The sequence below is a fragment of the Sturnus vulgaris genome, chromosome 8, assembly GCF_052056855.1.
Source record: "Sturnus vulgaris isolate bStuVul1 chromosome 8, bStuVul1.hap1, whole genome shotgun sequence".
Taxonomy (NCBI): Eukaryota; Metazoa; Chordata; class Aves; order Passeriformes; family Sturnidae; genus Sturnus; species Sturnus vulgaris.
Window position 1 is genome coordinate 22,155,817 of NC_142250.1, and position 24,307 is coordinate 22,180,123.

At 36.8% G+C, this 24,307-nt stretch overlaps 1 protein-coding gene across 2 annotated transcripts in view; it reads right to left on the reverse strand.

Moving 5' to 3' along the window:
• The window catches only part of PLCE1 (phospholipase C epsilon 1), a 139,965-nt gene that overhangs the window by 14,300 nt on the left and 101,358 nt on the right, over window positions 1-24,307 (reverse strand). The window contains exons 8-23 of one of the 2 annotated variants that reach the window (XM_014875357.2): window positions 20,115-20,781; window positions 19,451-19,633; window positions 18,496-18,613; window positions 17,966-18,125; window positions 14,701-14,823; window positions 14,481-14,617; window positions 13,343-13,581; window positions 12,281-12,342; window positions 11,985-12,150; window positions 10,107-10,214; window positions 9,608-9,724; window positions 9,368-9,526; window positions 8,241-8,364; window positions 6,024-6,148; window positions 5,258-5,375; window positions 781-912 (exon numbers count right to left, since the gene is read on the reverse strand). In XM_014875357.2, coding sequence (XP_014730843.1) covers window positions 781-912; window positions 5,258-5,375; window positions 6,024-6,148; window positions 8,241-8,364; window positions 9,368-9,526; window positions 9,608-9,724; window positions 10,107-10,214; window positions 11,985-12,150; window positions 12,281-12,342; window positions 13,343-13,581; window positions 14,481-14,617; window positions 14,701-14,823; window positions 17,966-18,125; window positions 18,496-18,613; window positions 19,451-19,633; window positions 20,115-20,781 — 2,738 coding nt within the window. Of the gene's footprint in view, window positions 1-780; window positions 913-5,257; window positions 5,376-6,023; window positions 6,149-8,240; window positions 8,365-9,367; window positions 9,527-9,607; window positions 9,725-10,106; window positions 10,215-11,984; window positions 12,151-12,280; window positions 12,343-13,342; window positions 13,582-14,480; window positions 14,618-14,700; window positions 14,824-17,965; window positions 18,126-18,495; window positions 18,614-19,450; window positions 19,634-20,114; window positions 20,785-24,307 lie in introns of both variants that reach the window. The other variant, XM_088169126.1, reaches the window with a different exon arrangement.

The following is a 24,307-nucleotide window of genomic DNA, read 5'->3' on the forward strand; positions in this document are numbered from 1 at the left end:
CTAATTTTCCAAACAGACAGTCTACAAAGACTGCAAAAATTAGGGGGAAAAAGCAGCAAAATACTTTTATGCTTTAGAATTAGGCACCACACTTCTTCACTTTTAGTCTCTGGCCTCTAGAAGGAAATCTCTCCTGTCTGCTGCAGTCATGCCTTAGGGGCTGTAAGAAATACAACCCTCCCTGAGCCAGAAAATGAGTCCAAAATATCTGTTTATGGCAATCACTTGAAAGGCAGGGGAGCTGGGTCTTATTCCTGTTCCAGAACCTTTCCTGTACTTTCTTTGTATTTCTTTACATCTGTTCATAGGCAGACTCACAATTTCCAGGTTCACAAACTGAATCACCTGCAGAGTCTAATTTGCACAATCACACGTTTGGACTTGGCTGAATTTTAGGCTGCTAAGTTCTATTTCAGACAATAAAAATTCCCTTCTGGACCAGCCAAACAGTTCTGGATTTCATTTGAACTTTGAAAATATTCACTTATATCTTTAAAAATATAAACTTTAAGATATTTAAAATGTACATTGGTTTTGAACTGTTTATGAATTAAGGTCATCATACTTCTGATAAAGTAATCCTAATATTCCATACTCACCACTTCAGTTGTAACAGTAATAGCTGTACAGCTGTAATAGCTGCTGTGCTAATGAAAAACCATTCCAAAGTTTAATGTTTTACACATTGCATAGTATTTGATCTTTAACAACTTGGTCTGGTACATATGTTGGATTACAGTGTCATTCCACGTGACTGGTGAAAGAAGATGCTAACTTTACCTTTTCCAGATGCTTTGGCAAGAGCAGCTGACTCCCCAGGGCTCAGCCTGCCAGGATTGTTGCCAAAAATGGACTTCCTGCTTTTTCTTTCTTTTCCTCTGCTAGAGCCAGATGGGTTTAGAGTTGACAAGCCTGTTCCCATAAATGTAAAATAAATGAGCCAAAACACATGACCAAGAGGGCATGTCATTTTCCACCATATTTTACGTTATTTTTGAAGGCATGAATATTCCTGTTACAGAGCACACAGGACAAGTAGTGTATTTTTCTCCACAATTTAATTTTAGCATCTTTACATATATACACACTTTTATATATGTATATATTATGTATGGCTTTATATATTATGCATATATGTATGCATTTATATAATGTATACAGATACTCACATGAAACAATACAATATACAATTCTCTCTCTGTGATATAACTTTTTTCCATTTTACTTTTTGGCTTAAGGAAAGTAAAGGCTTTCTCTCAAATGACTAAATGGTCCAAATTACTACTAAAAAATTCTGCAGTAACAGTCCCAATGTATTCATCCTAGAAATAATTTTAAAAAATAAAAATCTTTTCTACAGAAGTAATAAATCTGTACAGTAGTGAATATCATGGAATTGATCTAGTTTATGATACCTAGATAATTAAATAAATGCAAGATAATGATTTAAAGAAATATAATATAATATAATATAATATAATATAATATAATATAATATAATATAATATAATATAATATAATATAATATAATATAATATAATATAATATAATATAATATAATATAATATAATATAATATAATATAATATAATATAATATAATATAATATACCCAAATGCTTTCGGTTAAACAGTTTAACTTCAAAATGTTTTTCAGAGTCATCTTCTGTTTATTTGTATATCAGTGTTGGGAAATACAGTTAGGTGTGCAAAATCCATTACGTATTTAATGGCCAATATGTACTAGGAGTGGAGCTGGAAAGCTCTAGTATAGCTATTATTCAAACTTGTTCATTCTAGGAACATAATAATTAAAATGACGTGAATTCTGGTGAAGTAAACAGACTTAATCCCACTTAAGGTCAATTTCTGTCTGTTGGCTTGGAGAGAGCACACAGCAGATCAAAATGAAAGTGCACAATAATTATTCTGACACCCACAGCAGTGAGATGTGGGATTCTCTCAGAGACCCAAGATGTATTTGTGATATAGAATGCAACAAAGCAAATACACTCTTATATGCCTAACTGTGATTCCTAAAACATTCCACATTAATTCACATCAATTCACACCTGCCTAAAGGCAGGTCTGGATTTAATACTAATATTTCAAATACAAATGTAAATCACATTGGCCTCTTTCTGACTGAAGTCTACCCACAGCTGCAAATTTTCAGCTCTCAATCTTTATGGCATGTGTACATGTACTTACTAAAACTATGCATACAGTTTCAATGGAACTGCATGGGTTAGTAAAATTTAGAATACACATAAGTGTTTTCCATGTTGGAGATATATTGTCTCTTTGGGCCAAAGCATACACATAAATCACAGAAGATGGTAGAAACTGGGATCAAGGAATATGAATTGACTAGAAGAATGAGGAGTTATGCACTGTGTGATTCCAGCACTATTTAAACCCGGTTTTCAATGGATCAAATGTATTTGGCAAGTAAGATCCAGGTTTCAAAATCCTGTTGTGGAGACAGTCACTGAGGAAACAAACTGACCTCATAAATCACCAGAGTGCAGTGCAGAGCTCTAGGGCTGACTGAACCCACAGTGTGATGGCCACAGGGTAGGGACACTGCAGCTGGGAGTTCCCTTTCAGTCTTTCCCATGCTTTGCATGTTACACATCTCTTCCCTCAGACAAGCTCCATTTTTCACTCCAGTTTCAACTTGACTTCAAAATATAGCTTTACCAATTCACAAAATCATCAATTCACAAAATAACAGAGGATGATAAGGATATGGAATTCATCCGGTCTAGCTCTCTTGTGAAAGTAGGACCAGCTTAGATCCCACCATACTGTACAGAAATCCTACTGTACAAGCAGTGTCAGAGGAAGTGCTTTGTGTTTCCCTATAACCCCTGTGCCATGTTCTCTGAGTAACAGAATTTAGTGCCCATCTCATGTGTTAGATATAAGCACACTGCTTTACTGCTTCTAGACTTAATCCAGAGGATTGCAAGCTTCCCTGTCCTTCTCCTTCTCACTATACTAACATAGCAGGTAAAACTGTAATTGCCACCATCTCACCATGTGTTTCAGACCAGAAAGCCTGGAGGCTTGCAGACCTTAAAGGGAATTTACAGCATTTTTATCTGTAAAAAGGATGCCCCTTTTTATGTTCACTTTAATTTCTTGAAAAGTGATACCATAGAGGCAAATAATCTGCTATGATGGAGACAGTGACTGAATTTCATGCTGGTGAGCTCAGGTGACTCCCTGCTCCCTCCACTTGATTGTGCAAATCCTGCTTTTATGTACTCAGTTTCTCTACTCATTGTGTAAGGATGTCAGCACCAAGGTGACGAGCCATGTGCCAGTAGCAGTGCTCAGGGATGCTCCACTGGCCTCTCGGGTGACCCCAGAGAACAGACCTTCAGCCTCTCACGTAACAGTGTCATGATATCCAACACACTGAAATTCAAGTTAAGCAAGGACTGCAAGGTCAAAGAGCTCAGAAACAAGAGCCAAAGTGGGCTCCTTATTACCAGAGGTTTTATAAACAAGAAATGTTATTTTCTCCACATGATAAATTCTGTTTTGACCAGGGAACACTTAGGGAAGTCTGTGTTACCCAGTAGGGTAGGGTAAGTGAACATTATAGTCCTTGTCCTTTTTTATAGTCACAAATCAGCGATTAGCATTCAGGGACATAGGCAAGTATAAACACAGAACAAAAATATATGAAGACAGGAGAAATGAAGTATTTACACCATTGATCAGACACTGACATGAATTCTGCCCTCCCTATTTCCAAAAGTCTTGCATTTTCTGAGTTGCTTAGGAGCACAAGCACTAGAGCTACACAGGCATGGCTCTACCAGCCTTGTTCCCATCATTTATGGAGAACACTGGTGTGGGGCACTGCACCACGGCTGTGCCTTCTGGCTGAGCAGAGGAGTCCAGTCAGTGGCATGGTGGCCATGGAAGCCTACATTACCTCAGAGGAGGCAGTATTTCTTAAAGGAGACAAAGTCTGTTGGAAAAGTAATTCCTACAGCTTTATGTGTTCATCTATGAAAGGAGATAATTTTCTTAATGTTCTATTCATGATCCTTTTAAAGCAAGAGGAAGAAAGCTGAGAAGGAAAGGAGGTATTTCTTTAATAACCAGTATTACACTAAAAATTAAATATTTCAAAGTTTTCCCAGAACATCAGATTTTTTTTAAGTGTCAAAATGCTTGGAACAACCCAAACTACCCCCATTTAATCTTGAATATCTTTCTTAGAAAGAAAATATTTTACTTGAAAGATATCTCATTGCAGATTTCATTAAAAGAGTATCAGATTTGAATTTTTAGAAGTCATTATTTTTACAAGTGACACCTACAATTTTTGAAGTTATAAAAGATTATTAAAGAATGTCTGTCCACTTTCCAGCATGTTTATCTTGCCTATTTGACACTATTTTATGTTTGGTTAGCTTCTCTAATCTGATTATAGTTCTGTTTGTATAAGATCATGATTTGGCAGAATTACCAACTTTTCCACGGTGAACCATTGCACTAAAGAGCAGATTTTTCATTCAAAACATTAAACATATCAATAAACAATAAATTCTCAATTTACAAGTATTTATGTACATAGTATGAGCCAAAATATACACAACCTTATATTTCAGTACTGAACAAGTACCTATCAGTGATCTCTTTACTTACTCCCTCTCATTTTCTCTGCAAAAGTTATTCTTCCTACTGTACCGAAGAAGATTCTCTGATTTCCATAACTGCTTCCATGAAGACTGAGTGAGAGTGTGCAAGCAGCTGCTCTCACCCACCCCATGAAAGAGGTGCTTTACCCCTGCAAATGGTTCCTTTCCTATCCACCGGGGAAAGAGCAGAAAATGCAGCTGCAGGCAAAGGTGAAATAGCTAAACAGGGGTCCCTTGAAGAAATGTGACACATTCTACCTTCAAGGTCTTAAGAATATTTTCCTTCTTAATTCAGTAGGTCCTTACATGGAAACTCAGAGCTCTCAAGATAAAGCTTTCTGTCATCTGGCATTTGGCAGTGAAGCAGTTGTCTAAGTTGTGAAGACTGGCAAATTTCACTTTTGTAAACATTTTAACATGACAAACAGTATGTATTCACATAATTTATGAACACTACTTCTCAGCCAGGAGCTGCTATTATGAAGACTACCAAATCATGAATAATGAATCTCCTCGACTACTTCAAACTAATTCAAAACATAATGTCTGCAGGAATTAGAAAGCTGGAAGCAATAAAACAGGGCACTGTACTTACCCGGGAACTTTACAGCTTGACAATAAATGACAAGATCTGATAGCTCTGGGGCTATTTGTCTGCTTTCCTTCTTATTTTGTGGAAGATAGAATTCTTCACCCAGCTCCATGTCATAAACCTGAGTGACAACACCAAGAACATTTCATAATAGTATTACTGAATGTGGAAGAACTCTTGCATATCTTATGTCTTTCATATATTTTATCTCTTTCTGCCAATATGATTTCTGTTCTCATCTGTAACAAATCTCCCTCCTATGTACACATTCCTGATCAATACCTGTTACTGATTCTGCAGTAGTGTGTAAAGGCCTTATTCAGAGTCAGTTCTATAAACATTTAGACAAAACACAAGCATGTTGAGAAGAATCTACAATACACTAAACAGCAATACACTGGTTCCTTTTCCAGATGATTTAGTAAGAGGTGCTGTGATTATCTGATATCATAGTGCAGTATTTTAAACTTGTTTTGAAACATGAAGATGCTGAAGATTCAGATGAATTTTTCAGTTCCATCAATATTCATTTTCAGCCAAGCAGCCTATATATACACTATAACCTCTGAGGACTCTTCTTGAACAGCACCTCGAGCATTTGTTCTGCTTAGGCTGTTTTCTCTGGTGCTTTTCCAGGCTTTCTATTATTTCTCTTCATTAAAGTCCACTTGCTATCTCATGTCTCAGTTACCTAAATTGTCCAAATCCTTTTGAACCTGGTAACACATCAAAGTGCAGCTGAGAAGAAAGGAGGAAAAAGCAGAACTACCTTTCCTTTATTATTGTAAGTAGCACAATCAGCCTTCTTTAGTCGTTTAGCAGTCTCCTCATTATATTCGAACTGCAGTTTATCACTTGATAATTTATTCTCAGGTCGATCTTCAAGAATATTATCTAAAAATTAAGGGGATTTTAATAAACATAAAACTAAACAATTTCAAATGGAAATTTAATTTGAATTAACAATATTTGTGGACAGTGCTGTGAATCTTATATGAATAATCAGATGCTAAAATAATGCATTTACTGGTCAAAGCATCATCCTCTAGTAGTAACCTTCTATTAAAAAATTTAATGCTTGGGTTTGGTTAAGACATTGCCCTTCCTTTAAAGCACATCCTTTTGTGTTCAGAAGATCTTTAAAACCAAACCATCTAATGAATTAAGTTTGCCACATGAAAACAACAGATAATCCTGACTAAAAAAAAATGCCAAAGTCCAAGCAAAATTAACCCCATCAAATATATACACATTTTGTACAGCAAGTTTTGGCTTTCCTTTCCTTACTTTCCCACGAACGGGTATTTTTTACATCTATAGAAATACCTCTTCAAAGTTTCATATTTTTCAGAGAATAATATACCTAATAACGATGTGGTCTTTCTGGACCAAAATACTGCAGTTGTCACAAAAGGAATGGTTTCAATTTATTCCTGATGCTTTGACCATATTCTTTTTATGCATAACAAGTGTCACACATGCAGGCTTCTAACAGTTCCTGGCCAGTTAACAATGCCATATAAGAATATCTGCTTGCATTTATAGTATGAAGTAGAAACTATATATTCACACTGTCACATTGAAAAGGCTGAAGATGCAGTGCTGATTTCATGCAGTTAAAATGCTCAACCAAGTGGCTTTTACCTTCCTGGCTGTTAGGAGCAGGAGAAGCATTAAGGACATCAGCTACAGGGAAATGAGTCAGAGAGGGAATAAGAGTAAAGGGAATTAAGATTTAGAGCCAGAGAAATGAAAAGTGTCAATTGTAAAACTATTAGCCTTACACAAAAAAATGTATCAGTAAGAAAAATAAAACTTAATATCTTTTAGAAAGTTTACAGACCATAATTCAGATTAGATTTAACAAAATATTAACATAATTGAAGACTTAAAAAAGTAATAATTGTAATAAAGTAGTAAGCCATGCTGAAGATTCCTTCATATACTAAAAGGTGTGTATGTTTCTTGCTAGCTTCAGATTTTTCAAACCTTCTCTTAACTAGAACAGTGCTCAAAAGTCAATTACTGCAATCAGTTTGCAAAATTTTCTTGGCAAGTCTGTTAGCAAAGATTTGAGTTTTCACAGCAATTTACATCTAAACCATCTCCACTCCGTTCCTCACAAAGAAAATCCTCAAGTAGCCAGCTAGGCCAACTTTCAGGCAAAATGCAACTGAAGGCAGCATTGACATCAAACTCATAAATAACATTGCTATTCCACAAGCAGTGTCAAGTCTTGAACTGCATTTGTTAATTTTGTGACTATTTTTTAAATCACTCAACACAGAAGCAAGGAATGTAAACAAGAGACCACCTGGAAAGAAGTCCTGTGCTGCAGGACATGCTCGAGCCTTGCACCTTCTCTGAACATGGCATCCAGAACTTAAACGGGTCCCCACCAAGAATAAAGGTGCAGTGAGTGAAGCATTTCACTGTCCATTCAGGAGAACATCCCCAGCTGTGTCAGACCAGCTGTTCATCTAGCCCAGTATTCTCTTTCTAACAGTGACAACAAAGCAATCAGCCACTAATCACCACCCCAACAACCACATTCGCTGAACAATAGGGATGTTGGACCAAATACTGACACCTATAACATCTGCTTGTAAATCTGTCCATGAATTTGTCCAATACTTATTTTTTAATACGCTGATGCCGTTTGTCTCTGCAATTTCCCATGACAGCACATTCCAGAAGTTTACTACCAGTTGCACAAACAAGTATTTTACCATTGGTTTTACTGAGCACCTGGCTAGATCGAATGAGTAACATTCTGTGCTTCCCTTAATCCATCACTTCACGACTTAGCAAACGTGCATCCAATTCACCCGTCAGTCCTCTTCTCTACCAGCTGAAGAATTTTAGTCTTTTCAGACTCAAGCAAGGACACTGCTTACCCAGCTCATTCCTGAACTAGAATATTCATGTCTCATTACTACAGTTCTAACAAAAGTACTGTCACAAACAAACAAAGAAACATAGTTACCATCAGAGAGAGATTCATAGTCATAATCATATTCATCCTCTTCATCTTCTTCCTCTTCATTGGTAGGTGTGGGGTTGCTAGCACCATTGCTAGCCTGCGCTTGCAAATGTGCCAGCTGGTGAGCCTGCAACAGAAACACGTACTACATTACTGCTAAGTACTGTTAAAAAGCGTTTTCATCACTGTTTGCACCTTGTTCTGTTTATATGAAGGCATTGAATATATTAAGTGAGAAATAAGTAAGATAGTTAAGATCAAGCTAAAATGCCACTTTAGGGGTTTGAATATAAAGAGAACTTGTATTGCAAGAAAAACATTAATAAGATATGAAATCCAATTAATTATGGGAAAATGCCCAAGTTGCACATCATTCAAGACTGCCTACTTCCAGTGTGAGATATGCTGTTTCAGAAACAGTTAAATTCTTTTTCAAAAGATGGACAATATCCATATACTGGTACAATCAGTGTGATTTACTCATCTGATAACAAGAATTTGTGTCTAATGCAATTGTGTTTACATTTTGGGTAATGGCAATTAGTTTTCAAGGATTCAATCAAAGAGCTGACTAACTAGAGACATTATTAGATTGAGGCTACTTGAGATGCAACCCTAATTTTTAGAAATACGAAAATTCTCACATGGGAATAAACACTATTTGAGTAGCAGAATCCCCCACAAAAACTCAATTAAAAAATCGAGTGTTTGCCTGGCTTGAATTTGAAAAAAGAAACAAAGCAGAACTCTACCAAAAATTACTACATAGTGTAAATAAACACATACTCAGTGTGTATCGCTACTTCTCAATAAACATTAATAGTAAATGTTATCGCCTCAGAGAAAAAGATTCATTTATGTTTGTTACACAGGGCACGTGGTGTTAATCATAATATTATGAAGTTTTATAAAATTAATATACACTAAAATTTAGTTAAGCTGTAGCTGTAATTTATTATATGTATTGCCTACTTATTTGAAAGCACTGCAATCCACTGTGAGTTTTTCAAGCATGAACGTGCATTAGATTATTCTGCTGTACATATGGGATTAGCAAAAACTTCAAACACAAATGAACTATTCCTAGCAAGAGCTGGGTCTCACTGCTTGCTGTTAAGGAAGAGCTTTACCTTTTGTTTCAGTATATCCACTGGTGTTTGATGGGCTTTCAGCTTCTTGTTTTTAAGCAGGATTTTTCTTCTCAGTTGGCCGGGGGAAGGCAGCATGGGATCATCAGAAAAGTCACTCTCAAATAAAAACTTCGTCACCAACTTATCTCCAAATACATTCTGAAATACCAAGAACAGATGATGAATTATGGGGAACCCCAGGGCCTGTGCTTGGAAAGACTCTGCACAGGTGATGGCTACCTTGAAAATCTCGGCCATCTTGCGCTGCTGGGGCAGCGAGCAGTGGTTCTCTATGGAGATGATGACGGGCATGTCGGAGGTGATGAAGGCGTTGCGATCGATGGCTTCAACCACCTCCTGCGAGAGACAGAGCCTTTGAAAGGACATGGCAGCGTTCTGCAGCTTTCAGCAACTACTGCTAGCTCTGAGGGGAGACACCTGCTTTCCTCTGCAAGAAGGAGGAGGCTGTCCTGTGCTTAACAAGCTGGCATCTTGTTACAACACAAGTGGTAATACCTACTTCTGTTACTTATGTAACAACAAAAAACCAGAAAATTACACTACAAAAACTAACTTGAAAGCATATTTACCACTGAGAATTTCATAATCTATAGTTTATATTATATTAGAATTTATCCCATTAAAATTTGTATTTTTCTAGTAGGCAATTATTTTTTCCCTTTGTTACAGGAAAAATAACTTCTCATTTTTTAGTTTCTACATGCAATTACCAGCATACCTTAAAAGAGATCTTTGTAGTAAGAGTGTGCCCATGATAAATGATAGGCATGCCATCATCACCATCCCAGCAGTCCAGTTCTACACTCCTGCAGCCTTGTAAAAGAACCTACAAGGCAATTGAACAATGTAAGCACATCTAACAGTATCATGCCATCAAAGCAGAAGGCAGACATTGTAGAGTAGAATGAAAGCCCAGTGAATTCAGCAAAGTCACTGGAAAGAGCAATCTCTGTGAAGTAAACAGCCCACAGAAGGTACAGTCTCCAGCTAACTGCATTCCCTAACTGAATTCCTTATTTCCCATTGAAAAAGAATGGGAAAATTAAGCAAAGCATGTATGTTCTTGGGAGAATTACCATAAAGCTTTGAAATTAATGGTATTGTACAGGACACAAGGAATCTGTTTGCAGAAGGTGGTTCTTACTATATAGCTCAGTTTTCTGAGGGAGAGAAACATTCCCATATTTCTACCTGCAAAAACAGCTATTAAGCAACATGACAATTTATTTCAGGTTGCTCCCATGACAGCTTATGGGGAAAGCATCTGCAGTTTGTCTGTTGAGTTTTTAGTTTTATAAATAAAAGATAGTCTGAAAATGAAATCTTAAGAAACTTCTATGAGGATAGTTACAATGGAAATGTGCCAGGCCATCTTAATCAATTATATTAAGCTATTTACAGCCATCAATTCATTTATCAATTTTTAAATTATTAATGTATTTATTTTAGAAAGCCATTGCTAGAAAAAACAATGAAGGAAGCAAAGAGGAAGGATGAAGGAAGAGATGAGCTAACCTATCTTCTGGTAGCCCAGCTTATTATTGCTATTAGTATTTAGCATGCCTGTCATCTGTACTGCAATTTAATATTTTACTGAATAGAAAGATCTCAACAATCAAACTCATTTCCAGCAAAACCATTCATGAACAAATGAAAAACTACTTCTACTCCAAACCTGAATAATTTGACTTCAGACAGTTTTGATCATAGCTGGCACTCCAGCACTTCTATGAGAGGCAGACACACTGAGGCAGAACAAAGTGCCCCTTCAGCTGGCTGCAACTACTCGAGGGACAGGAAGAAGCTTTCCTTAATCATGCAAACTTTGAAGGCAGTTGATCTCCATCTCACTTCCCATCTATTACCAACACTAAGATCACTGTGCAGTGCTACTACAGGAACCTCTGCAATTGCTTTCCTCAGTGCATTCGTGCTTTTCATAATTTCCTAACACAGCCTCACCTCTCTGTCTACAACCCCAGGTGAAGGAGCACATGGGACATCAGATGAGTCCTTTCTCAATGGTGAGTCATTAACTCTCAGCATAATGAAAACACTACTGAAAGGAAGTTTGATGCTTTCTCCAGCATTTTGTAAATACACAGACATACAGATATATATACACAAACAAACAGAACTGAAAGCCCAAAGGAGAAATTGTTCCTTCCTTGATCACCACCAACCAGGCATAAAGTCTAAAAACTGTAGAATATTCCTAGAAGTAATGTTTTTAGAAGTTATAGTTCTATTTGAAATTTGTCTTTGCAGTATTTCAGTAGTGTTTCTGACATCTGAATGAACTAAAATATTAGATCAGTCTTTCCTGTGGGAAAGTCTAATTTTAGTAGGTTGGGTCAGACCGACTGGTGTCTAAATGCTATGAATCTCAAACTAAACCCATTTTTTTGCCTTAGAAAAGGCATTTGAGCACAACTGTGCTTACAGCAGCTTTCCCACACATCATGTTTTCCAACATTTTGCAAGCAGGGGTTTAGGACATTTAGATTTTCAAAGCAAAAAGGTCATGTTCCTGAAACTTGCCAGTAAAACAAACAAGTTCATGTTGAAAGCTACACAACAATCCAATCCTGCATACCTGGCTGTACAGCTCCACTGAGGACTCCCCTTTAAGCTGATGGCCAGTAAGGTAAGTATTGTGTGAGGATTCTATGTAGTAATATGAGAGAGGAAAGTGCAAGTCCTCAGCATTCTCCTGTGATTCATCATTTTTGGATGCAAAGTTGTCTTTATCCATCAAAAATCTAGAAGTGAGAAGATATGAGAAAATTTTACACTGTGCTGAGCATTTTGTGACTCTCCAAGAAGCATCAATACACCGGTATCATCTTTTTACATATATATATATATGTATAAAAGCACGTAAGCAATTACCTTGCAAATCCTTCAAAAGATAGCAGCCCCTGCTGGCACATGTTCACACTAGGTTCAAATTTCTACAAGGAGGAAGAAATCAAAGATATATATATATATAATACAATTCTTAGAAATATGTCTTTGTCGTGTTTTCATATGTCGTCTGCTCATAGCACTAAACATTTAGTATGAAAACACAGTCTTTCTGTGGATAAAGTAATCAAGTGCCAGCAAACTGTGTTCTACAAATCACTACACAAGCATATTAAAATCATAATCATAAATCAAAGAACCATTCAGGTTGAAAGAGATGTTGGGAGATTGCCTAATCCAACCTCCTGTTCAAAGCTGACACAGCAATTAGACTGAAATTTAGAAAGATTTATGATCAGATGTCCTACTTCTATCTAGAATGCTTAAATAGAACACACCACCATCTCAACGAGAGTTGTGGTATTCCAACTTCAAGTTTCTTTAGAATTTCTGTCTTTTAAGTCTTTTGATCTTATATGTTGATAGTTTTATATAGTTTTCAGCCTTTGTTAACTGCTAAACAGGGCCTTAATTTTGGAGTATATTAATTATGGATGTTTGGAGGAATAAAATTTTTTCTACACGCTTTCTAAAATCTTCAGCCATGATACATAAGGCAATAAAATGTCCATGTTTGCTCTGGAAATTTTTTTTACAAGAAAACAAAAAGATGTGCAAATGGTGCTTTTTAAAGTTCCAAGATAAGATTATGCTTAATCAAATGTGGTCCCAGACAAAGAGAAATAAAAGAATTGTCATGAACACTTTTCTAGGTGGTGACATCTCTTCCCTGCTAAAGTACACATAGCTAATAAAACTATTCATTGGCATTTTTAAATGGATATATTTATGGACAACCATACAATTTTCTAGCCCAAAATAAAGGTACCATTCAATTTTAAATTCAAGTAAACTGTAGAGACAGTATCAGTGTGAAAGGAGATACCCACAGAGATGCTAGTCTGAACAGCATACAATGTTAATGGGGAAAATGGAAGTAACAGGAGTTCTAGTGTTAAAGAAGTGCAAGATATTTGTATTGCAGACCTGGATAATACTGAGGATTTCATCATAGGTGCAGTGCTCTCCTTGGCAATTCACTAGGAAGTCATTCAGCTGCTGGATTCCTACTCCAAATACTCCCAGTGATGTGCTTTCAACTCCAGTACCATTGGTAACGATGCTGGCAGCAGCAATAGCATCAGATATTTGCCTCTGGTTGTCTGATAGCTGCTGCCTGCTCTTAATGAATAAACCAAGGTCTGAAACATTTCTAGTCAACAAATCTTAAAAGAAAAACGAGGAAATAAAAATATAAGCTAAACAATTATGTGTATTACGTATCCTGTATAGAATATAATGTAGTATACAATACACACAAGTATCTCACTGGGTGTTTTAGCACTGACACAGTAAATTAGAACAAAACCATCCACTAATAGAAGAATGCATGTGAGCGGACTATAGGTGTCCAATTACTCTGAACAAAATCCTGGAACCTTCAACATGGACCCATAGCCTACTACACACCCAGGACTCTCCTGCTCCCTTCTCACCACCACAAACAGCCTCAAATCAAAGCATTTCCTTCACTGTGTGCAACCCCACGCCCTTCCTGTTCAATCGCCCTTTATCTTCTTCCAGTTTCATATACCAATTGTTCTGCACCCTCCCCACAAGCTGCTTGGCAGAAGGACTGCTTTCTTTACATGTAGTCAAAGTCCCAGACTTTGATTATGGTGACTGAGGAATGTAGAGGGGGACAGAGGCTTCCTTCCCCTTTATCCCACATAAAGCAGATCCACTAGGAAATTAGATAAGAAAATACCAGCCATATGGGACACAGGGCACAGTCTCCTCATTTCTCCTCCCTATATTTGCTGAGGTTTTAGTCCTTCCAGGGCTTCTGCAACCTGTACAGATCCCTTGGCTCAGTCATTCAGCAACAAGTTTATTCCTCTGCTATTACCAGTTACAAATATATCTGGCTAATGGAAAGCTGGAATACTTTTCCTTCCCTTCATTTTTGTCTTATATCCTGCTAGCTATGTATTAGTGGAGGCATGGTACCAGTCCTCTACTTAAACTTGTAACGGATATTGGGAGTGACTGAGACACATTTTATTAAGGCAAATAACTGAAGTTGCTCAGAAGTCTAACAGCTGCATTTTTCTCTTTAACAAACCTAAATCAGGCTGGAATCCACTGCTATTTTCATCAATCTTCAAATTAGTATAAAGTGGAGCAGGCTCTAAGCCAGATCGATTGCAAGGCACAGCATAAACATCAAAAAGGTCTTTCAGATCCTTGCGGCTACGGACACTGCAAAAAGAGCAGAAAGGTTAAATTTCTCCTCTTTTATAAACTTGAATGAATGAAATTAATACAGAAAAAAAATCTTTTACCTGAAAGATTTGAAGAGCTCAACAAATTCCACAAAAGTCATGTTACTATCAGACACCATGAAGTTCTGAAATCCCTTCATTCCTCCTTTGACACGGCCATGCCAGCTACTGCTGCTCCATGTGCTAAAGCAAAAAAAGACTGCTGTAGTTTGGTTACATTAAACTTCTACTTAATCGAAATATTATGTGTATTAACAGTTTATTTGTGCTCTCCTTAATGCATTTATTACCAATATCTAGAAGAAACAAATAAAGCACCATCTTATAAGATGCATAATGATGCTTTTTACCTTCTTGCTTTATAGCAGCTATTTTTTTTTTTGTTCAAGACAACCACAAACTTTATCAGAATGACTAATGTACATCATACAATCTAAAATTTTCATGTGGAAGAAGGCCTGATGCACATGGCACAAATGAAAACACTATTTTTCCCTTTAAACAATGCCAGTATTCTTGCAATGCAGGGTGTGTATAAAGTTCATTGGAGATAAAATAATAAAACAGATTGTTCTGTAACTGCAATCATTAATCTAAGTTGTGCAGCTGAACAAAGTTTTTGAAGTAGAACGAGCACATTTCCAAAAGTCACATCCCAAAATCTTTAGGCTTCTAGAGGATTTACACTAGTAAGTAGTTAGGCCTTGACTTGAGCAGTATGAACAAGTCCTCAGTGAACCACATGGAGTAACTTGCAATGAGGAGCTGAGCTCTTGAGCCCCTTCCTGGGCCTAAACACCAAGGAATACATGTTACAGGAATGAGATGTGCCAGCAACAGCATCCTGAAAAGGGCAAAATCTAAGCAACAACACAAATATCAAGAACTATCTAGTTTAAACCATAATTAACTGCACAAATGACAGTATTTCCTTCAAAATATGAGACCACATGTCAGATTTTATTGCTCTGTAATGTTCAAATACACATGTCCACTCTTCTACGAATTTTGCCATCAGGCTCAGTACAAATAGTTCTGACAGCTGTGATGGAAAAACAGGACCAACTTGTTGTCCAGTATTCCTAAAGACAGGCCTGCAAGCAGGTGACTTTCTACACAAATATGCTGGACCAGATTCCTGAGTTTACTCCTGGCATGGGATGGATGCATGCAATTGAAAACAAAATGTGACTTAAAAGTAGTAAAAAATATATTCTACTTTAGTTGATAATGTTCAATTTGTTTGACATCACTATGGCAAGTACTGACATACTGCATAAAACTTTTTTTAGCTAAAATAATTCCTAGCATTTTTATCAGACAGGAAAAATAAACCATGATGAGGAAAGTCTCTAGATTCCAGAAAACAGATTGGAACTGCAGAGTACCAAATGGGAGACCAAGAGCAGAAGAAAATGCTCAGCATTTCACCCGATCTGATCACTAAAGATTATCTTCCAGAGTAATGGAAAATAAATACAAACAAAATGTTTTCAAGAAAAAAGCCAAAACCCCCAAGAAAACCCCATCGACACCAACAACCAAAATTGCAATTTGTAGCAGTCTGGATTAAATCAGTTACCAGTAGACAGTTAATGAGAGATGTTTATTCTCCCTTCCCAAAAAAGCCTCCATCTCTAGTTTTCCATATCCTGTGCTCTGTGTCCCAGTGGCCTTATCAACCATCCTCCTGTTTCCTCCACCTTACAAGTGGCACTAGATTTCCAAGGAACTTGGAAATTCTTCAGATGCCCATCTGCTTTGAAGGAATGACAAAAGCAGCTGCAAGCTACCTGTGTTCAGAATAAAACTTCTCCAGTGCTCCAAATTTCTTAGTGGCTCATGAAAACTGGGTCAAGATAATGGGCAAAACACATAAATCTATTCTGAAGAAGGCTTCTTCAGGACAGAGGAAACAGCCATAAGCTACATCCTGAGCAATTTCCAGCAAGAAGGATCATAGTAAATTTGGGACTGCTCTGCAAAGAGATGTTGTAGAGGTGCCAGACAACTTTGCCAGGGAAAACCTGTGATAAGTGGAGGAGGTCCACAGTGCTTAGCTACACACAGATCCATGCAGAAACCCAGTCCTGAGAGGATTTAATGGAACATTAGCTGTCCTTTCCCAGGGAATGCAAATTCTCCATTGATGCCTTTTAATCTAATTTAGAGACAACAACTATTTTGGCATAAAAGCAAAAAGCAAAATACAGAATCATTTTTCAGAGATAGTAAAGCAGTATTTCTTTAGTTGAATGTAAATGAAAGCTGCTCTCACCCTTACAAAAAAAAATTGCTTACCAAGACAAATCCAAGTTTGTGAATTACAGTGAAAAATAAAAAGAACAGAGAGGCTCACAAAGCAGTGTTAACCCAGGAACACGTGTTCACAGATGGCTCTACCACTCACACTTGTTGTCAAATCCAACTATTTTAAGTGTAAATACAACCCTGAAGAAATACACAACAGGAACCATTGCACAAGACATGTCTGTTCAAATATAATGTTCTATCAACAGCAGTAATTTCTTCCATTCTTTACTTGTTGCTTTCCTGGAATCCCCAAGATTCATACTCATAATGATATTTCAACATTCCTTCTCCAAAAAGGCACTGAAAAGCCTCTGTTGAGACTGTCTTTTTGTATGTCCACATCCCTGACATATTATCAATACTGTAATTACTACTACTATCACCATCAGTATTTCTAGAATTAATGTAATAGTGTAATATGTTACTGCACATATTGCAACAGCATAACATACACTGCCTAAGTGGCACAAAAAGGATGAATGTTCAAGAAAAAGAGGCCTGTAAGAGAAAGATTCCAAAGGGGTTCCTCCAATTCCCAAGACAGTACTGCAGTCATCACCAGGAATGCCAGCCAAAGTTTTTACTCCCCCAGGTAGAAATTATTTGTGCTGAGAAACCTCCGAACTTCAGTTCACACATCTATAACATTTCTGTGGATTTTCACAATACAAAAAAAGCCTATAAGTATGTTTTGGAGAAGATCTGGAGAAAGAGTTAAACTCTGTATTTGTGTAGTTTTGGAACAGCATTCCAATCTGCTTCTGTAACAGATATAAACTGAAACATGCTGCTCAGGGACTTGCTACAAAGCCATCCTCAGATCCATGGCATTTCAGCTTAAATGTCTTGTGTTGCTCTACAATGTGCTTTAGATGTCTACAAAAAGGCTAATGACATTTCTGGAGCTGTTTTTGTCAGATTTTGCCAGTTTGGCACAAACCCCACATTTGATAATAAATAAGTAATAGCAGCTTCTTTTCTTTTTAAATCAAAGCATGGATTTTGCAATTACCTAGACTGACTTTTGCTCGATGATATTACAGGAGAGGAGACTGGTCTTGCTGGTGAAGATGATGTAGCTCCTAAGCTGGGAGATCCAGATGCTGTCAGAGAATGAGCTCTTCTTGATGGCAGGTTGTTAGATGGAGAAGCATTAATAATAATACTTTGATCTAAGGAGAAAACAAAAGTTTTCATCACAATTACAACATCTGGCCCAATAAAAATATGAGACCTACATGAAAATTCATTAAAACATAGTAAGACACTAGCACGATTCTAGCTTTGTCTCCAAATAGTCAAAAAAGTACATATTGAACAACACTTACAAACGTATTTTATCTGAATAGAAAGGGAATGCTACTGAAAACTAAATGAAAGAACAATCATGATCCACTAAAGAAATTAATTTCAGAGTCCAAAGATCTGCAGTTTCAACTGCAAAAGTAGCTTTATAAGTTTATTTTTAACACTACAAAAAATGTCTTCATAAAAAGGCTTTGAGCCTGATAGACTTTTTAAGCACTGAAACAATATATTTACCTGGTTCTTCTTGTTCATCAATATCTTGAGGATCTGAACCACTTCTATTACGATATTCCTTACAGCTTTTTGCCTTCCGAGTTGCCATTTCATCATCAGTAGCCTCTCCACTTTCACCCTAGAAATAATGAACACCATAATAAACATCCCAAACCCACTTTTTCCATTTAACTTCAGGCCAATCTGTAAAAAAAACATGAGATAAATCAACTCTTCCTTATGAAGCAGACTCCTGTGAGGCCAATCCCAGTAGAAAAGAGACAACAGATACCTAGTTAAGTGTGGGACCATTAGGTGTTACCTCAGTTTCACATCCCACAGAAGATGACAATGATTGTGCCTCCCTAGAATGTTGCAGCTGGTTTTGCACTATTTCACTGGTGCACTGCAGCCCTAAAGAGGATGGATCTTGTCATTTGAGAATCTTTCTACCTGCCCACTAAAAAATGTAGTGTAGAGGTGCTAGTCCTGCCTTTTCCTCTCTTCTGCCTACTGTTGGAGCAGTTTTGTCCAGGAAAAGAGAGGAGACTGACAGACTAGGTCATGTTTCCGTCACACACAAAGGATAAAATGGGTGCTAATGTGATGTGGAGTAACTATGATAGTGTTTTTCAAAACATGAAAACAAAAAGGATTAAAAAAAATTACACCAACCTCCGGACACCACTTTGCATGTTAAGATTTCTATCACCACTAGTATTTTATCTTTATACTGAGGTAGCACCTAAAGGTTGCAAGAAGATTCTGTCCCATTTTGCTGACCCTGGCACCTACATTTTCTAACAATGCTGCAAGCATGAGATAAGAACAAACTATTGGAAAACAATAATCCTCAAACCGGAAACTACAATAAACAGTTTTAAAATAATTATCTAACTTCTTCTCTCCAGTTCAGAACACAGCTACACAGTGACTGCAAGAAGAAACAAAACACACAAATAACAAAACATTCTACCCTGATGAGTACTTTCTTCTTTTTCTTAGCTGTGCTGATTCCCAGGGTGTTGTTTCTCTGCACATTGGGCTTCTCAGTGCTTTTGGTGAGAGATCCCGTGCCTGTGCTTCTTGCACTCCATCGTCTGCCTCCAAACAGCTCAACAGCCTGAGCCAAGGTTGGGCCTTCAAACCTTCCATCCTCCTACAAAGATTCTCAGCGTTAACAAAACAAGGAGAATAAGGACACATTTCTGAAGCAATAATATAAGCATCTCTGAGGAACCAATGAAAGAAACTACAAGACAAGGTAATTTTTGATTACTGAATTCCCCAGGACTATTTTGTTTGCTGCTTTGGGGATGTTTTTAGCCCAAAATATTATCGCTCATTATTTCGGTGCCCTTTTAAAGTGCAGTCACTGTTTTTTCCTTAATAAAATACTTATTCCAAAACTCCAAACATATCAAGAGCTTTGTAAGAAAAAAATAATAACCTCAGTGTATTTAAAACTTGCAAGGTTTGACATAACCTTGTGTGGAGATCTTGCTGCTTAAGCCATGTTAAAAAGTTGGAGATTTTGTATTCATCTTTAATTTAATCTTACTTATGAGGGAAAATAATTGAATTACATGAAGTTGTTGATGTCTTTGAACTTTCTTATAGAGAATCACAGCATCTTTTACCTGGTAAAGGCTGACATACTGTTTCCGTAGCCACTGCAGTCTTTGATCAGGAAATCTCTTCATTTTTCTTACAGCTTTAGTCAATTCCAGCAATCCATCATACAGCATTCTGGCAGTGTATTTTGGAGCAACAAAGTGCAGCAACTTATTATCAGTAGTCTGAAGTCCATAAAGCAGTGTTATACCATTTTCTTCAAGGGACATATTGCAAAGTTTATTTTGAACACACACAGTGTGCATATCAATGCCCGAGTGTCCCATATATACAGCCTTGGCCGAAAACAAGTCCAAAAAGCCTTCCACCAGCCCAGTATTACCAAGAAACTGGTATTTACCAAGCTCAGCAGTATTGCCCAGCACGCTCAGTTTTGCCCTAGCATTTGCAGGGCAAACTGTAGTGGGTTTTGTCCAAGTCAAAGTACTATTGTCAGGCTGGAGCTGAAGAAAGCAGCGAGCTGAGAGATGTGTCTCCTGGTCATAATGAATGACGGTTGCCCCTTGCTGCATGAACTGATGGACGTCAGCCCTGATGGACAACACGTACCAGGGAATGAGTTCTATCCCATGGCAAAAAGCCTTTTGTTGCTCTTCTGTTGAACTTGTGTCCCATTCTTTCAACTGCTCGAATATGTCACTTTCAGAATCTGAAAGATCTCCAATGAGAAATCTGCTTGTGAGAAAAGATGAGAGATTTATATTTAGTGATACATGTGCTGGTTTATGCTATGTTTGGTGAATATTTTTTCTGCTACAGTTTAAATAAATGGAATACTATTATCACTATATAATCGGGACTTACAGGAACTTGTGTAGTTTTTGAAGTATTGCAATTTATGTTATGACAATTTTGCATCAATTAAGAGATGCTGCTACAATTACTTATAACTCCTGAAACAGTATGATTATAGGTTCCTAGAACTTTCCAAACTTTGCATCAATAATAAAAAGTGTCTGATTGGTTCTTAAAGCCAAGCGATTCCAATTTCTAAATCTTCTGTGTAAGATTGCTTCAGCTGAAATATTAAGTGCCGTATGTGGAAAATACTTGGTAAAGTACATACCTTCCTCATAAAAATGCACAAAGAATTTTATCAGATACTTTCCATACGAAATTTTATTTTACTTAAGGAAAATATTAACATAAAACTTGCATGCAGCAACTAAAATTTCTGAATTTTTTTGCCAAAATTTGAAACAGTATATACAGAGCAGCAATACCGAGCTAATAGAAGAGATAATTTAAATGAAATGTCTTCCCTGCAGAAGCTTCTAACATGTATAAATGCACAAATATTCAATATTTGGGTACTTCAGTGAACATAAAAAAGGACAAACTGTTCTGTGTATAACAGAACTAATGAAGCACATTTTCCTAAGGATATCCAGGCAGTAAAATCCAAACCATCTTCCTCTATATATCCTTCAAGATATCTTGTCCTAATACTCTCTTTGCTTCTCCTTGCTATCATCACAGTTCTCCCAGTTCCTGCCCCTTACCAACCAACTAAGCCAAAGATGACTCACGTTGTGTTTCCAAGTCACATAGTGTTAAACAGCACAAACAACCATCAGCTTTTCCTCAAACTCTCCTCTATCTGGATGACAAATTACTCTGAATTTTTCCCTTTTTCCATACAGCAATGATTCCTCTACAAATTTATTAATTGGTGAGATCTCTGTCTCTTCACCAAATTTATAAAATAGTGGCAGAAAAGTTGAGGTTTTACTGCTTGTGGTTAAGAGACTGACAAAATAACTGCATCAGTCTTAAGTGTAGCTTTGTTTCTTTAAGAAATATTCCTACAAATAAAGGTCATGCATTTTAACTGAGCTGACATAAATTGTCTTACTAAAGTCTTACCAGACATGTAAATTGAAATATTTACCTGTATTGTATAAAATTAAAACTTTAAAATGAAACAAACAACTGAAGCAGCTCTTTCTCCCCTGTGCCCTCAAAATAATCAAACAAGTCTCTGTAAAAACGCTATAAAATGTATTTGGAGAGTGGCTGTGCACGGCTGGAGGAGTCTGTTACAGCAGAGACAGAAATGGCTTAGCTTTGTTTATGCCTTGTTTCACATGTTGCATGCTGCACATTAAAATGCACAAGAAGCAGGCAAGCCCAGCACACACACATAAGCACAGACAGAAATGCAGCCTCTGACACGAGCTGCCAGGTCCTGAGAGCACTTACAGAGCCCGGGCTGGAGCAGGGGCTTTCTTTACATGGGCTGCCCTGAGAGGCAAGGAAATGAAAAGATAAAGGAAACAGTGACACAGATTGCAGTTTAGAGGAGGAAATTGCAAGGTATACAAAAAGAAAAAAAACCAGAGGTTTTCCTCTATTATTTTATATGTCATTTACTGTAATTGGAAAAGCTTAAAAGTGAAGATAAGATCAGGCTAATGAAGCAACGATTCAAAGTCAGGAGTATCTTCATAGGTCACTCAATAATTAATAATTCCATTAAAATTCTATTTCTTCTTTTTTTTTCCTGCCTACCTATATATTTTTTTTTAAATTTATTAATTGTCAGAATAGAGTTCCAGGAAAGATTAATGTTTGATACTTATCTGGTATGTACAGAAATCCAGGGCAATTAGATGGGTCACTGACTACAGAGTGATAGAGCTTATTTGCTAACGCAACTAGGAAAGTAATTATTCCCACTACCCACTGATTCTATTAGATGCCTTTCATTTTCCTCAAATCAAATTAACCTACCAGCTTTGGTGCATTCATGTTCCACAATACTAATCCAAATCATCAAAAGAAAAACTAATTGAAAATCTTTCTTACAATTATAAAGTAATGAGAAACATGTTATGCAGTGTATTTTTCTGCCTTTATGACCACAATACTAGAATTACCAGATAATGCATAATTATGATATAATTTGGATTTTATAACACTGTATGCAAATATGACAGGTCTCACAAGAAAGAGGACTAAATTTCTTCCTTAGAACCCTTCAGCTGTTCATAGCAATAAAAATAAACCAAACACAGCCTCCATACAAGTACAACAGAATGTGGCCCTTTAGCCTCTGCAGCAATTTGCTCCTGTGCCTCACCCAGCTCTCTGCATGCCCAGGAAAGATATGGTAAGTGAATAAGGAATTTCCAAAGCCTGTGAGATACTGGAGTTAAATCAGTACTTTCAGAAGTATTCTCCTGCAAGTATTTTACTGTTAAAATCAGTATTTACTGCATCAGAAGTACAGATACTCATAACTGAGTAGTTAGTAGCCTGAACTAGGAAACATATGTTTAATTGTTCACTTAAATTTTAAATTTTCATTTCAGATTCACACTGGGTCTTTTAAAAAACTGAAGTCCCACTTCGGGTAGAATGCAACTTAGTAGATTATATTTATGGATAAAGCATAAGTAATTTACCAAGAAATTACTTCATAAACACTTAAAAAAAGGAACTCAGTTTAATTTCTGTTTCATTCATTCAAGTGAAATGTCTATATGCCTAGCTTATTCATCATTTGAACTGTGATTTTCAAGTTGATTTTAAAGCATATCAATTAACAAAAAAATAATTCCTGGAAGATAGTATTAGGACTGAAGTAAGTCAAGAGATAACATATGTGGGCAGAGAAGTGGGTCTGTCTTTCTTGGCTTAAGCTAGTGCACCACTTCCCAGAAGCAACTGAAGCCAGATGTGAATAATTCTATTAGAAACCATTCTTTCAGGAAATAATGGTTATTTATTTGAAATGAAATTTAGAATTACATGTTAATGAAATAAATGCATTTTAAACAGGAAGATAGTAGTTGCCTCTCAGGCAGTCACTTATTAGATTTAATGTTTAACAGCTGAAATAAGTTGGATAGGTCTGAACATATTGATATTTCTGACACACCTTACCAGTAAAATAACTCAAGCAGTGACTTAAGCATGGTTTTTTTATGCAAGCCCTCATGTGCTTACAGTGCTTCACCTCAGCAGTACAGCTCTGTTACTTATTTTGAAGTCAGTCTAACACAGTTACTTTGTTGAAAGCTGACCTGACCCACCTATATCTACATGAGCTTTATAATGAAACTTCTCTGCAAAGCAACATTCTAGAAAATCATGCGGTGTCCTAAACTTCGCATTTGCTGGATTTCCAGCTGGTGACTGGTACAGTCTTCAAGAGCGGTCTTCCAAGTGAAATCAGATTACTGAACACTTTTTT